At 32.5% G+C, this 17,329-nt stretch overlaps 1 protein-coding gene across 4 annotated transcripts in view; it reads left to right on the top strand.

The window, feature by feature from the left end:
- The first annotated feature begins 923 nt into the window (after positions 1 to 923).
- Positions 924 to 17,329, top strand: part of Moe (moesin) — a 32,429-nt gene continuing 16,023 nt past the window's right edge. Inside the window, exons 1-3 of one of the 4 annotated variants that reach the window (XM_085485330.1) lie at positions 924 to 1,150; positions 7,760 to 7,815; positions 13,706 to 13,885. In XM_085485330.1, the coding sequence (XP_085341456.1) occupies positions 7,804 to 7,815; positions 13,706 to 13,885 (192 nt within the window). In that variant the 5' untranslated portion in view covers positions 924 to 1,150; positions 7,760 to 7,803. Of the gene's footprint in view, positions 1,151 to 7,759; positions 7,816 to 13,122; positions 13,373 to 13,705; positions 13,886 to 17,329 lie in introns of those variants that run through there. The other 3 variants (XM_085485327.1, XM_085485328.1, XM_085485329.1) reach the window with 3 other exon arrangements.

The following is a 17,329-nucleotide window of genomic DNA, read 5'->3' as shown; positions in this document are numbered from 1 at the left end:
AAAAGCATACGCCAATTATACGCCATTATTAGATTCATCAATTTTACAACATTTGCAACGCTACTTTTTCTGCTGAATACAGCCGTTACATCAATTATTTAGATGTCTATTAGACATTTTATAGACGTTTATATTAACGTCTAGATGGTGTCGAAATTCAAAGATTTGTCCGTCTATATAGACGTCAAATTAGATCTTACTTAGACGCATATAAAAGACATCGATTCGACGTCTTTTCAACATGCCATTTCTCCCTGGGATGCATGCGCTAGGTCAGGTTGTGATGGGGAGAGAAGGAGATTCGTGGGAAGGGTATAATATGTTTATGAAAAGGTATATATCAGGCATATAACAGTCGTAAGTTAATTCAGTTCGCCGCACGCAACTGTCAACAACGTGTCGTATATTATATATATTTTATTGCTTCGCGAAGAATTGTTTGCGCATATTATAGTACACAGTATTATTATCAGTGAATGCATGCAAGGTGAGTACTTTTTTTACGCGATATCGAATTAATCTCTTGTCATAATTTCATTTTTTATTCATTTTTTGTCACATATAATTTCATTTCCCAAAAGCGTACTTATATATATCCTTTACACTCAAAAATATCGAAGAAACATTTACAAAACAATCACAAATATATATGTATATCAATAAATATGAATAATAATGTGATTATGTGTGATTGAATTGAAAATAAAACCGGGGGGCAAAAACGCAGCGCGAGTTTCTCGTCTAGGTAGCGCGCCGTGATTCGCGTTCGAATCCCACTTCGGAGCGTCGAGTGTCCCTTCTCACGCACCGCTGCTTTCGTGGCGCAGCAGCGCGACACGTCCCTCGCGAGCGCGCATGCGCGCGTCTCTCGTGACGCGCATGACTCGTGCTCGTCTCCCCCCACCCCACTCCACTCTGCCACTTCGCGGCGACAGATCGAGCGACGAGCGGGCGGGCGGCGGCGGCCATATTATCAGTGAGGTGTCAGTATTTTCCGAACGTGACGGGATTTTTTGGGTGTGGATCGCGCGATTTCCTGTCTCGCTGCCCGCGTCGCGAGCTAATAGTGCCGAGTGCCAGGTGGACCGTCGTGGATGTAGTGCGGTACACGTGTCATCATCGTCGGACGTGCGCGCAAGCAGAGAATCAGGTATGTAAAGTGCGTCGTGCGTTTTCGTCTCTCGCGTTCCGCCCGCACGTCGACTCTCGATCGCCGACTCGGTCCTTCCTCGTTCGCTCCTCCTAGTCGTCCTCGTCGTGATTGTTTTCGTTGCGGTAGTTGTTCGCCGCGTCGCGGCTCGATTCATCGCTCGCGAAAGAGGAATCGCCGGCGATTGGCGACGAGATGAAGAGGCCTCATCATCTGCCGGCATTCGCAAGCGCGCGATCTCTGACCGATAAACTGTCGATTTTATTTCATTCTATTGTTTTATTATTTTTATTCGAGATGTTATCTACCTCTTAGAAAATTTGCGTGTCGAAAAGAGATGGAAAATTGATCAGGATCTAATTACATTGAGATGTTGAGATCGCTTCTTTTTTTTTTTTACTGTGTTTATTATGTAAAATTTGAATCGCGTAATTTGCGCTAGAAAAATCGAAGTTTATTGGGAAAGTTGCTCGGTTATGTATTGATATGTGTGTGTGTTTGTATACACACGTATACAATCTAAAATCTGTGTGCTTGTAACTTGGTTTTTCTTTCATTTATGAATCACGTTTGTCAACGTCGATGTCAAACTGTAATTTGAATGATTGTTTTTCTTTTTATAAATCCTATTGGCTACAACGTATATCGATAGAGGCATTTCTGCGAAGATTAATGCTGCCCATGTTGTTAAAATTCGATTACAAGACATTTCTAATTAGATTCATAAAAAAAATTGATTGAGGCAAAACTCATTCAATTAACAAATTGTACAATACCTAGGTATTCTGTATTTAATAGAGCATCATCGAAAGCAAAAAAAAAAAACAAAAAAACAAAAAAAAACAAAAAAAATGTAAATTGATTAATGACTTACGTCGATAGAAAAAAATCCATTAACGCAGTTAACTTTATTATGTTTTTCTTTATATTATATTAAGATTTAAAAGAGATGACATGGATAAATTTTGATTAATCGGAAAACCCGGTTGTACATATATTTTTCTGTCTCACGGGTCCTAAACTTATCGATCTTATGTATATAAATTGTAGATAAATATTTTGGTACAACAGAAATATATTTCTGCACAAATATTTTGACTTTCCCGCGAACGCGGTAAGCTTTAAACAAACAACATTCTTTCATTAATTTTCAATGTATCGTGTTGAGATTTAATTTTATATAGTCGTATATTTATAACAATATTTAATTGAGAAAACTTTTATAGTGAATATGAAAAGAGTCGATTTCAAGTTGTTCGAGGAATTTGTCATTAAAATATAGGTCATTCGTTAGGTGAGGTATCTAATACGTTTAAATCACAATCTATCGCCAATTAAAGTCGATAACTCGACGAGTTGATTTTTTTTCAACGATAAATGACATGTTTTCCATTCTTATCTACATGTTACAATTAGTTAGAATTATATGTATATACACGCACACACGATTTAAAGAGAATGGGGTAAAAAATCGATCGGCAATCGATTATTTATCCATGTTTGTCAGCTCGCTATTCATCCTTGGCCATTTTGTACTCGGCTTCTTTAACCTCTTGCTAAACCGTAACCAGAGGTTACGTTGCACTACGGTATTTTGTTCGCCTATACCCTGCGGCGTTTTTCGACTCGTCTTGTCGAGTGTCGAAAGATCCTTGGACAAGTTTCTCACCGCACGTGCAGCATGGCCGGCGTTCTCGTTCGTCCCGTGTTTACGTCAATTGAGATCGTTATAAATAACATGCTTCAATTTTCTTGAAAAATGATTAGAAGAATAAAAAAGACACGGGTGAATATAAATTGTGAATTTTTTTTTTTTACATAGAATTCCGCATTATATTAATTTTTTGTCACATATTTTATGCGTCAATTATTTAAATTATATTTAATTTTAAAAAATGGTAATAATTCAATCGACCAACTCTGGCAAATAAATAATTTTATTGAATTTTTACAACTTTTCGGCCGTGGTTTTCGGCCCTTATCAAGTGCTATGTTCTTAAATCAAAGTAAATCACAACTTTTTTAAAAAACAAAAATAACATGATAGTATGAAACGAAATAACTATAGATAGTAATAATAGATAGTTATTTCGTTTCATACTATCATGTTATTATATGATGTCATATTCTAAGATCGAATTTTTGTTTTTTAAAAAAGTTGTGATTTACTTTGATTTAAAAACATAGCATTTGATAAGGGCCGAAAACCACGGCCGAAACGTTGTAAAAATTCAATAAAATTACTTATTTGCCAGAGTTGGTCGATTGAATTATTACCATTTTTTAATTATTATCTGGTGACTTTATAGTTTTATATCATTTATATTTAATTTTGTTTTAATCTAGAAATTTTATCCTTTAAAAATAATAAGAAATAAATACACACTAATGTATATGTAACAAATACTAAAAAAATTTGTTAACTTGACTAAATCTTCCAATTAAATTACTATTTTGTTGATTGAACATGTAATAGTCGAAATACGTTTTGTTAGATTTATAATATATTTAATTTAAATATTTTTATACGTTCAATTATATATATATAACAAAATAATATTTAGTTGAAAGGTTTAGTCAAGCTAACAAATTTCTTTTCAGTGTAATGGAGAAATGTTATATATGTATATATAAGACAAGTTTGAATATGTTTTTATATAATCACAATACACGACAGAAATATTGATTGATTGGAGAGTCAGCTGTGTTTAAAATGTTAAATATATTATGTACATTATTTTTAGAAAAATATTCTCTGATTTATTTTACGATTGTGCTTCCAGAATTGAATCATTGTGCTTCTTTCGCACGCGGATACTCTGTAAGGATATAGTTTATCGCATAACAAAGATTATCGTGGCAGATCGCGCGGTTTCCTTCCGCTCAGTGGCACAATTGTTGATTTTTTTCTACCCATCTCATTGATTTACAAGTCTCATTATCGCAAACAAATATAGGAAGTCCGCGACGACGAAGGATATTTATTTCGGGAAGTATGATAACAATAAAGATATTTAAGAATTTAACAGGTACATGTTTATTTTTTACTCTTCTTACTACACATATCGTGTTATTGTTATGCACATGTACAATTTACCAAAATATTTTTTAAAACTGCGAAAATCGTTCAAATATCGAGGCGATGTCATCAAAAGTCGTATTAATATTTGAAAATAAAATGTTGCTTCGCCATAAAATTCTAATTCGATTTAATCTAATCGTTTACGGAAGACATAAATATCTTTTACTTGAAGAGACATCCAGGAGTTTTTCCGGGCTTTGTTCCGGGAATAAAAGAATCATGATCGTATTTCTCTCGCGAAAGGAGGCCGGATGTTCGTCACGTATAGGTCACCTGTTAATTGCATGTGTATTGAACTCGCCTTACGGTTTAATTGCGATCCGTGACCTCGTCGCAAACTGCGACATTTACAATCGAGTCTGCTGCCATAAATAGTCGAAAAAATTTATTTAATTTAACGATGGAAATCAATCATTTTTCTCAAGACTTTCACGAATTATCTCGAATAAAATCGTCACGCACGTTAATAGCAGATATCTATTTTATTACAATATATTATATTTTCATTATGACAAATATATAATTATACAGATTAAAAGATCGAGTCTATTATTTATAATAATTAGCGAGGTAATTAAACGCAATAATTAATGATTAAAGTTTGTCGACGAATGAGACTCGGTAAAGTTATCGAAAGTTACTTTTTGCCAGACAAACATTTTTTAACATTTACATAAAAACATTTATTGAATTGGTCATTTATTATTGTACATTGACGTCGAACAATCACAGTTTTCGTATATAACATTTCTCCAACTTAAAATTAGTACAATGGTCATATTCAACGTTAATTGGTGCTAAATGGAGATAAGTGTTAAAATTGTCAGCGTGATTCCCTATTTTATTTGCTCGATGTCAAGATCGCATCGAATGTAAACATGGGATGATAATTAGATAATCATATCTAGTATTGGAGATGTCGTAATAAAGTTTAAATGATCGCTATGGAATTCCTCTTTTATCGCTAAAGCGGCACGATTGAGCACTAGACACATTAACGATTAATTAAGATAAATTGATTGGCGCAATTTGATAATATAATCGATAACATTTGTAATATAATCTTCATGTTCGGCACTAAACGCGGCTTAGATATGTATACATATAATATTTAGGCTACATGAGACAAATAATATTATTGAAATCGCGATACACGCGCAAATCGTACAATACAAAAAATGCTAGAGATATATCGCTCTCTGTTTACGAACAGAATATTATGCATATCGAAGGGATAATTATTTTAATCTATCCTAACGAACAACAATTATACATATATGTTTTTAATTTGATAATTTGTGACATTTTTTAAATTTGATCAATGAATTTTCTAAAGATATAAGTTCCCTTTCCAAAAAGCTCTTCCAACTTTTCCTTCGTCTTTTTCACGTTGTAATAATATGTTACAATTTTATGAGATAGCAATTGCGATGTCGCGAGATTGTTTCCGGTTATTGTTGCTATTAATAGACACTTCATATCCTGTCTCCGGCGTCGGGACGCGTGGACATTTCTTCGATCATCACGAAAGTCTGACAAAAGCGGAGCGATATCATGTACGGTTCAATGAACGTGCATACGTGCGTGCGTGCGTGCGTGTCGTTCGGTCCTAGATAAAAGGGGAATGCTAGACGAGACGACCGGGCACTCCTCGCGACAGCGGATGTCGGTCACGCGGATTTGCATTACAACTCTTAAGTGTGTGTATATATATGTGTTCCTCTCTTATTTCTGGGAAATAGTTCGCTCAAAGTTCATTTTTCGCTTCGTTAAATCTTTAAATTTTTATTAGTTCCATGCATGAAAGGAGGAGTAAACAAAAATACGCACGGGGAGAATTTTTTCTTGCACTTAAAAATAATTATTAAATTAAGTTATTTTAACACTGCCTTATAAATCGTTTATTTGAAATAAATGAATATTTTGATCTGTTTTGAAAAAGATTTTCTTATATCAAATAAATATTCTTTCATTTATCAAATCAATATTATTAGTTTCTAATATAAATGATTTATTAGGCAGTATTGAAATAAAATATTTATTCGAATTCGATAAATTTTTTTTGTAAGTGTAAAATTTATTTTAAAAATCATGGTAATAATGGTGAGACAATATGGTATTTGAAAGAATTTTATAAGAGTTTGATTAATATTTATAAGAATACAAAATATTAATATGTACATAGTAAAATTATTCGAACATATTTTTTATATCGTATTGTGATAGATTTAATATTTTTTATTGTAGTTCTAGAAAAAATTCTCTCTGTGTATGCATTACAAAGATTGCAAAATTTAAAGAAACGACAGAAAGACTTACACATAGATTAAAGCAATGAATGGTTGTTCGAAAATCAGATTAAATGGCTATATTATATTTCGCATATATAGTTGAAGACGTGAAATAAAATTTATTTCTTCTATGTATGCTTAATTATTTTATATACATGATTTATGCATTGAAAATTGTTTTAATAATGTATTGTTAATTCTTAAAATAATTTGTTTATAATAATTTATGATAACATTAATTTCTCGATTGCGTAACGTTCTGCATATATTTTACAACTTTTTGAATATGCTTTATTCTTAAATATCATCAATTTTTGCATATTTATATGATGCAGATTGTATAAGACGTCTCCCACGGTTAAATTTATATTATGCATAATATTTTATACGTACTCATCTTGCATTATATTATATTATAGGATTGAAATAATTGGGAGAATTGCTCACGCTACGTATTTATGACATCATTATCACCTTTAATTTTATCTTTACCATATTATAAAGTAGCGCAGCGAGAAAACAAGAATTATAAAATATATCAGCCTTGCCTTTATATCAATTACAGTATTACAACAGTAACAAAACGTTCGATAATTTAATTTTTCAGTTTTGATATTCAGTATAAATTCTTGCTTCTTAAAAAAGTTGTGATTTATAGTTTACAATTATCTCGTGATATTTTAAAACTTGATTACCTCAAAATTTTGATAATTAAACTCTGAAAAGTTAAATTAGGATCTTGCGATTAAAAATTTACCATAGACGTTTTCATTACATTTGCTTTCGAAAATGATTGACATGCGTCACTTGTTGAATCAGATGTGATTTCACACAAAGTCAATATTCGATTCCTTTATAAATCTAGGCTATACTAGATTAATTATATACATGTAACTCTATTGGATGCTATTCATAGCTCTATACAGTAACACACGTGATTTTATTATAAGTTACTCAACATTTTAAGAACGAGTAGATCTGTTATAATTGAACGACTGATCAAATACAGTAATTATGCATTTGCCAACATATCATTATAGTATTAGCAAATTTTAAAAAAGACATCTAAATGATCGCTGTATCATATGAACGTTCTATAAAAACAAAAATTCCGGCAAAAGATTCAATAAATCTAAAAATTCAGTATTTCAAATTACATTTTACTTATCAGAATTCTCATTAATTGTCCTAAAAGAATATAAATTTTATCTAACAATATATCATTATTTGTTTCAGAGGGATAGATCCGTTGTTCAGTACGAGAAAACACAACTTCCACGATGCCGAAGTCGGTATGTACTCTTCAATATATTGATATTACAGTAGCAAACGTTCAATTTTCAATTATCACTACTATAGGTTCAAAATTTTTAAGGACATTAATATAAAAAATATTTGATAAAAACAGTATAACATTTCTGATCCCCACATAATCAATTTTTAATACCGCAAAATTAGAAACTAATCGAAAATGATTGCCCTTAATAATTGGTAGCAATAATAATTATTTTGTTGCGAAAAACGCATTTAAAAAACACGAGTAGCAAACTGGAGATATTGTTATACGATGAAAAATGAAATATTGAAAGGAGAAAATTTTTCGAGTATTTGCGGATGATGAATTCGAATATATACTTTCGAGACTCTGTGAAGTTGGCACGGCTTTTTTCGATTTTCAAAAAAAAACATATGAGTTCTAGTAGCACTTTTAAGAGTTCTAGAGTTCCTGATAGGTTTCGCAAATAGTTCTGTCAATTTAAGGTCAAAAAACGAATTTTTTAAAAATGTGCTAACTTCCCGTAGCACGACACTTATGCAAAAAAAATTTTTTATTCATGTATTTCGATAGATTTCGACGAGATCTAGAGTTCCTGATAGATTTTAACAATAGTTCCGGCGAACTATGCATTCTACGAGTTAAAAAACAAAATTTAAACGATATTTGTAAAAATTTTATCTTGTTGTGCTAATAGAAATATTCATTTCTCACGGCGCAATTTGCGAGCTCTAGGACAGTTCTGACCTCCAAAATAATGTTCGACAATAGTTCTGTCGATTAACCATAATTAACTTAATTAATTAATAATCTATTATAGCACGACATCGCGGAAGAGTGTCGTGCTGGTAGAAATATCTATTTCTCTGGGCGCATTTTACGAGTTCTAGGATAGTTCTGACCTCCAAAATAATTTTCGATAATAGTTCTGTCGATTAACAGTAATTAACTTAAATAATTAATAAGATAATTATAGCACGACACTCGAGCAAAGGGTTTCGTGCTAAGTATATATCGCAGTTCTAGGGGGGGTTTTGGCCAGTTCTCGTAGAGTTCTATGCTTTGCAATTATTTTTAAAAATAGTTCCGGCGATTAAACATTTTTTAATAATTTTTAAAATTTTTTAATGTCCGATTTCAGCACGACACTCGAGCAAAGGGTGTCGTGCTGAGTATATATCACAGTTCTAGGGAGAGTTTTGGCTAGTTCTCGTAGAGTTCTATGCTCTGCAATTATTTTTAAAAATAGTTCCGGCGATTAAACATTTTTTAATAATTTTTAAAATTTTTTAATGTCCGATTTCAGCACGACACTCGAGCAAAGGGTGTCGTGCTGAGTATATATCGCAGTTCTAGGGGGAGTTTTGGCTAGTTCTCGTAGAGTTCTATGCTCTGCAATTATTTTTAAAAATAGTTCCGGCGATTAAACATTTTTTAATAATTTTTAAAATTTTTTAATGTCCGATTTCAGCACAAATCTCGAGCAAAGGGTGTCGTGCTGAGTATATATCGCAGTTCTAGGGGGAGTTTTGACTAGTTCTCGTAGAGTTCTATGCTCTGCAATTATTTTTAAAAATAGTTCCGGCGATTAAACATTTTTTAATAATTTTTAAAATTTTTTAATGTCCGATTTCAGCACGACACTCGAGCAAAGGGTGTAAATTTTAAAAATTATTAAAAAATGTTTAATCGCCGGAACTACTTTTAAAAATAATTGCAGAGCATAGAACTCTACGAGAACTAGCCAAAACTCCCCCTAGAACTGCGATATATACTCAGCACGACACCCTTTGCTCGAGTGTCGTGCTGAAATCGGACATTAAAAAATTTTAAAAATTATTAAAAAATGTTTAATCGCCGGAACTATTTTTAAAAATAATTGCAAAGCATAGAACTCTACGAGAACTGGCCAAAACCCCCCCTAGAACTGCGATATATACTTAGCACGAAACCCTTTGCTCGAGTGTCGTGCTATAATTATCTTATTAATTATTTAAGTTAATTACTGTTAATCGACAGAACTATTATCGAAAATTATTTTGGAGGTCAGAACTATCCTAGAACTCGTAAAATGCGCCCAGAGAAATAGATATTTCTACCAGCACGACACTCTTCCGCGATGTCGTGCTATAATAGCTTATTAATTAATTAAGTTAATTATGGTTAATCGACAGAACTATTGTCGAACATTATTTTGGAGGTCAGAACTATCCTAGAGCTCGCAAATTGCGCCGTGAGAAATGAATATTTCTATTAGCACAACAAAATAAAATTTTTACAAATATCGTTTAAATTTTGTTTTTTAACTCGTAGAATGCATAGTTCGCCGGAACTATTGTTAAAATCTATCAGGAACTCTAGATCTCGTCGAAATCTATCGAAATACATGAATAAAAAATTTTTTTTGCATAAGTGTCGTGCTACGGGAAGTTAGGACGACATTTTTAAAAAATTCGTTTTTTGACCTTAAATTGACAGAACTATTTGCGAAACCTATCAGGAACTCTAGAACTCTTAGTGCTACTAGAACTCATATGTTTTTTTTTGAAAATTGAAAAAAGCCGTGCCAACTTCACAGAGTCTACTTTCGAGTCATGCGATTCGCAATCTGCACATATTCGCGAAATAGTCGTGCTGCGAATTTTTATGATCCCGGCGTAAAATGTCACGTTCACCGTTGCAATAATTTCAGCGCGATAAGATAATATTCAATTCGTTCGCGTGAGTAATGGCCACGAGTGGATGCTGATTATGGACCACGTGAAGTATTGTCGAACCATGTTCGTCAAAAAATCGTGATCGAAATGGGATTTTTAATTAATTTAATATTCGCTACAATTTTCGTATATGTGAAAAAAATCTTAAATGAAAAAAATTGGCAACTTGACTAAATATTATTTTATTGTATATTTGACTTAAATATTAATATATGTTTAATTAAATTAATTTAGTTGAAAGGTTTAGTCAAGTTAACAAATTTTTTTTTAGTGTTCTGTTCAATTGTCGCTTTTCCACAATCATAAAATTTAAATTTTTAAACATATGCGTCATTTTCGTTTTAGTTATCGAAATCAATATTCAGCGAAATTGGATCGATTTGGTTCACTGAATATTTCGATTAATATTCGAACAAAACGAAAGATGTACATCTTGTTGGGTGTAATAAAACATGAAACGATGAATAAATATGCACGGAAAATGTCTGATCTTTCTGGTTGTAAAAGGTGTAACTTTGAGACATCGCTTTTGGTGCACGCATTACATAAGATGATATCTTTTATCAACAGTAATGAACACTTGCGCTCTCAGAAATAAAATATACTATTATGTAGACAGTGTAGCTCGTTTGCCGTTTGCAATTGAATTTTCTTTATGTAACTTCTATTTACGACGTCTATTTACGACGTCTTACTTCTTGCATAAGTAATTATGCGTAGACTTCTTATTTGTATATACATAATGCTTTATTTATTCAGAATTATATATAAAAAGGATTTATATTTCCTTATTTTTTATACTCTAGTACCATAATCAATACGGATTTTCATTCTTCCGATTCAGCTGTTTGTACGAAACATAATGAAATGTATTTATTGTTTATTTAAAAGAAATATTTGCCATAATTGTTTGATAAAATCGACCATGTTACGCAACATGTGAAACTGTCTCTCACAGTTGAAACTAATAAAAATATATATAATTTGAATAATTCTTACATTTAAAATAATTCCAATATTTAAAAAATCGGTCTAAAGTCTAAAATATTGAAAATGGCTGAAAGGAATTGAGACTTTGGTTTCTATCTTTTATTTTTTATTTGTATCAGTCATTTCAAAACTCATGTCTACGTAGGTCGGTGACGGTATAAAGTATAAAGAATGCGACATTGCATATATGTTGCAACGTGAAAGGTATCGGCCTTTAACGCATCCGAGAGATCTACAAGTATCTTACTCACTTGTTGCACGATTGAAATTCTTATTTCGCGTTTTCTTCAAGAGAAAAATTCAATTTATTCGAGAGAGAATTTTTTTTTCCACGGCGCTGTTTCGTAGAAATTAACTTTGGATCGAAGGTATAAATCAGTTTATCAATTTAAATAAATAAAAATAGCAGTTTTATAGAAACTTTTTGACTTCAATCATATAACATTTGTGGCAAACAAGCTTATAAATAGTGTCGTAAATGGAAGCAGCTTATAATAGTTATTTATTGTTGAAATATCCCCCTCTCTTTCTAATCAAAGTTCAATACAAGTTACAAGTCAGTTTAAAAAAAAATCAAGATCGCAATTATCTTCCATCAACTTGATATGCAAATAATACATACATAATCAGGGTGTCTAGCAGAGAAATCTGAAAAAACCGGGCATTGTCAGAGAAAAATCAGGTTTTACTATTTATCTGGATTTTTTTCACATTATTCTACATTTGTTTTAATAATTTGAAATTTTTTATTAAATAAATATAACTTTTCCTTGAATCCCAGTGCTAATTTTCTGTGTTGTTAAAAATAGATTTATTTATACAGCGTGTTCGTTAATTTATATTTTCATCGTCGTTATTTTCGTCGTGTTATTTTATTTCGATATGTCTGATAGAGACAAAACTAAAAAATTTGATATATAATATAAATAAAAAAGGTGATTATTTAAATAGTTTATAGTGACATGTTTGTTTCGATTATCGTACATAATGCAGATTGTATAATTGCTTTAAAATTTTTGTTCTTTTAACTTCTGGACCTTTTCATTGTTGACAAAAATATCTCAAGGATTTCACATTTAATTGATTTATCATATAAATATATGCAAATTATATATTTGAAAAAAATAATATTAAAAAATCAGGGAAAAAATGAATTTCTGGTCTCGGAAAATTTGAAAAAATCATGGAATTTTTGTCATTAAGTCAACTGGAGATATTCCACGCCTACATCGTTTTCCTGCCGATATTTCGCCGTCGTCGCGCGAAGATAAAAGTAAAAGCGCGCGCAGCAACGCCTATAAAACTTCCTGAGGAAATCCGCGATGGAAAAATTACGTAATGAACGTATGCGCGCGCGACGAGATTGCAACGGTTCCGCGCATCCGTCGGTTTCCGAAAACGTTAAACGGTGGAGGAAAGAGCCGGGGTCTTGGTCCCTTTCTTCCGGTATTCGCCGATCGCGATTGGTCGGCCAGGTCTCCTCACGTGACCCACGCTCGTGAAACGCGCTCATTCTGAACCATGGAAGAGGTATAACTCAGGAAGGGGCAGAGAGAGACATTGCTCGTTTGAACAGAGGAATTGGGTGGGGAAGACTGTCGGTTGCACTTTGCGTTTCGGTCTATTGTTCGGCTCCGAGAGACCGGCTTCGAAGGCCGACCTCGCTCGTTCGTGCGATCCGTCGAGTGGTTTTGCTCTCCAGTCGAATAAGAGACGAATTCCGTCGTCGTCCTGGTGCCGTGCTCCGAAATCTGAGAATTCGTTCGCCGAATATTCTCGCGATTTTTTTTACCTCGCGTTGATTTATTCCCCGTTTTTACGTGTTCAACGAATCTTCTCGCAGACATGGTGGCCGGTGGCAAGATGGTAAGCCGACCATTACTGGTGCGACGAACTTCAAACTCGAGTATCGAGAGTAAAAGAAAAAAAGAAACCGCGAACGTGCCTTGGATAAATGTTCCGACGAATATTTCACGGTCTACTTTCGACAAAATTTTATAAAGGTTTTTGTGTACTTGATAGTCAAGGAGATTTTTTTTTAAATATTTTTATGAAAAAAAAAAATACACCAGTTCTTTCGAAAGATAATATTCGCAAAATCGTCTTCTTGAGAAATGCAAGAAAGTACATAATAAAATTGTGCGCGAGTGAGACGCGCTCGATTCCCATTATCTGACGTCGTTTTGTTTGCATGCGAAGATGAACGTGAGGGTGACGACGATGGACGCGGAGCTGGAGTTCGCGATCCAGGCGACGACCACCGGGAAGCAGCTGTTCGACCAGGTCGTGAAGACGATCGGGCTGCGCGAGGTGTGGTTCTTCGGTCTTCAATATACCGACAATAAGGGCGACCTCACCTGGATCAAACTCTACAAAAAGGTAGGATATACTTGCATATTCCCGTACTCTTCCTTCAGCACGATTCATTTTTTTCCCCCCATTTATTCGCCTTTTCACGGAATTTAATCTTGGGGTTTTCTATGATTTTTCTAATGTATAACCGGCTCGAAAATGTTCGAAAAAGCCTCTCTTTCATAAACGAAATGTATAATTAAAATAAAAAATTATTTTAATATGGGTGTTTAATATTAAAAATGATTTCTTTAATCTTTCGCAATAATGAAAATAATCGTCTGGATTTGATGTCGCGAATTTTGGTGCGCGTTATGCGGCGAAGATTAAAACCGGTTAGTGAAGTTCTCGCTAGCTTCGTTGGCGATTTGAGGGTGTTAGTTACAAGCGAAATTCCACCGTGATCAATTTTCGGTGTTGATGGCACTGAAAGCTGAATCCCGTGGCAAAACTATGCTATGATCATCGCGTGATACGAGAGTATCCACCCGTGTGTAACAAATAAATGCGTATGAGATATGTCGCGAACGAATGCAAAAGGAAATTATTAAGATGTCAAAATTATTAAGATGAATATCTAACCTGATACTTGGTTGTGTTTAAAGTAACGTGTTCTGCTTCCTAAGGCTATAATCCTATGTTGTAGAAGTACAACCCTGAAATGTAGAGAGACATTCCTGTAGATGAAGAATAATTAAGTAGTCAAATAGTATATGCTTATAATATAGTATATTCTTATCAAATTATATACTTTATTATTAAAATGAAAAATTATTGATAAATCTAAATATTATAGTAACAAACTTTTAAATACAAATATTAAATGACAGATATTTAAATAATTAAATTTAAATATTTAAGCCGACGATTTTTTTTTGTTGGATAGATATTGCGTTAAAAATTACAGTTTGAACAAATAATTTTTTAAATAAATTTACGGAGAAAAAGAATATAAAAAGAGAGACATATATTTTGTAAAAAAAAATGTTATTTAGTAAAAAATTATTCGCGAAAATGTTTGCATAACCATCTTTTAGGAATTACTTAAAATTTATTATTTTACTGCGACTTGTCAATTTGGCATTTCGGGAGATAAATTTCGACGAGTTAATTTTGTAAATGCTGCAATCGGTTTTAATTTATATATACATATATGTATATCAGATTTTCGTCTCTCATAACTTGCGTATTCTCGTGCTCGAGCGTGCATCAGATTTACGCTTACGCGCACATAAAGTATATGGAATTAATGCAAGAAGTAGCAAGTAATTGCTGACTTCCTAAGAAATTGCACGCAGCAAATATCCTGGCGATATTGTAAGGAGGTCCTAAAGGTGGCCGATAGCGAAATACGTTCGAATCACACGAAACCTGTTTTTAGGCGGTTGCAATATGGCAGATGGGTGGACAAGAGGACAGGATTTTCTAAGATATCATGCTCCCATAATATTCTCTCATTAAATATTGTTGTGCATTTTATTGGGAGTCGATAACATTTGGATTATACAATTAATTATGTTAATTTATTTACACACATTACAGTTGCTAATTTTTTTAATTTCTCAGTTTATATACTCATTTATTCATCACTCCTCTTTCTTCCTTAATTAATATTTGATTTCATATTTCTTTAACTTAAATCTCTCCTCTAATTGAGTTTCCTTTAATTAGAATTCACCGTGTGCGTGGTCGGAGCGAAATAGCTTTTTACTTAATCATTCACTCGGCAGCGATAAAAGAGCTCTTGCTTTCTTAGATCTTAGCTCGTCGCAAATGCTGATGTCATCGGCTTTCAAGTGTAAGACACGTGTTGGATGTTCTTATCCTCCTTTTTTATGATCACCGTGTATCACCAGTGCGGTTTTTCTGACGATTCTTATTTCTCAAAGAGCGTCATAGATGTGCATAAACTTTTCCTCTTTCCCGAGAATCTCTGTCAAAGAATTGCAGATTTTTTAAAGATCCTTATTCCATTATTCATTTTATTGCTAATTATTTTAAGGAAAAAAAGATAGATTTTAGATAGATATTTAAGATTAGATTTTTTTTTTTTTTTTTTTTTTTTTTTGCAAATCTTATTCTTTTATGTATTTTAAATAAGTTTTTTTATAGTTTAACGAGAGATTTCTTACTTAAATTTCATACACGAATTTATGCTTAAACCGCTTTTAAAGATGTTATTAAAATCATCTGACAAGTGTTGGATTTATGAGCAGGCTTTCGAGAATCGCAACTTGTTCGGAAATGGGGACTCTTAATACATATCAGATTGAGTTTGAGAAACTTTCGAAGCGTACTTTCCTTGTAAGATTTGCATCTGTCAATGACCGAAAAATTTGTTGCTTGATAGGCAATTCATCTTCATATATTGTATTTAATATATTTTATTTAGTATTTCCCACGAAAGATTTAACAAATGAAACAACATCGATGTATTTTGATTTAGATTTACATAATTTATTATAATAAATCTAAAAATTTGATTTCTATTGTTTAAATTTATTGTGTGAACAAGAGCGGAATCACTACTATATATAAGGAGAAAAATATAGAGTTTTGAATGTGCCTATTTTGATGATTATTATATTGCTCAAAAAATAGAGATAATTATAATTAAATAAATGATAGTTGTACATCAATCTATAAAAACGACAACTAATCGCACACGTTAATTCTTTAGAAATTTTTCAGTAAAATTTTTTTCTATAATTACAATCGTGCATGTTTTGTTCACCTTGTTGTGATGGAAATTCTTGACGTCATAATACATATAACCGATTTGATCAACGTATAATCGCCTTAAAAATTTATACAGGGTGTCCAGTCGTTCTTGAAATCCTTGAAGTCCTTGAAATTTTGTTTGTTCTTTAAAAATCTTGGAAATATACTTAAATTTTTCATAGATCCTTGATTTTTTTTCGTTGCTTCTAAACATTCAGCTAAACGAGCAGTTGAAACTATTCGAGTAAAAAAATATTTCATCTTACTTTGTAAATAATACAATATATATTTTTATTTAGGAGTTCAAATAAATGTGTTACGCATAAGTTATTTATAGATTGTAAGCATTTAAAATATATAATAATATAAGAGAATATTGTATCCAATATTGATAATGCATATATTAATTTTCGTTGACATGCAATTATGAACTTGATAAAGAAAATCAAGTTTTTAGTTTCTTGTACATCTTTATTATACTATTGGAGGAAGATCGTGCAAATTTCCTTGAAATGTCCTGAAATTTTATTTTCAAATTTCACTAGACACCCTGTTATATTATTGTCATTTCGCGAGTTTTGATATCTGTTCGCAAAATCAAACGACTTGAATTTCCCGAATCCGAGAAATACAGTTATTCACAGAGCACGGTAGACTATCATCACCGGCTTTCACCGGTTAGTTAGTGTCGGAGATGACGCGCCTTCACCTTGACACAGTCGCCACTTGTCGCTCGACTTGCTCCGGTCG

Source organism: Nylanderia fulva, unplaced genomic scaffold (assembly GCF_048542155.1).
Source record: "Nylanderia fulva isolate GAGA-0341 unplaced genomic scaffold, ASM4854215v1 Scaffold36, whole genome shotgun sequence".
Taxonomy (NCBI): Eukaryota; Metazoa; Arthropoda; class Insecta; order Hymenoptera; family Formicidae; genus Nylanderia; species Nylanderia fulva.
Note: the sequence above shows the minus strand (reverse complement) of the source record. Positions and strands in the feature narration are given on the sequence as shown.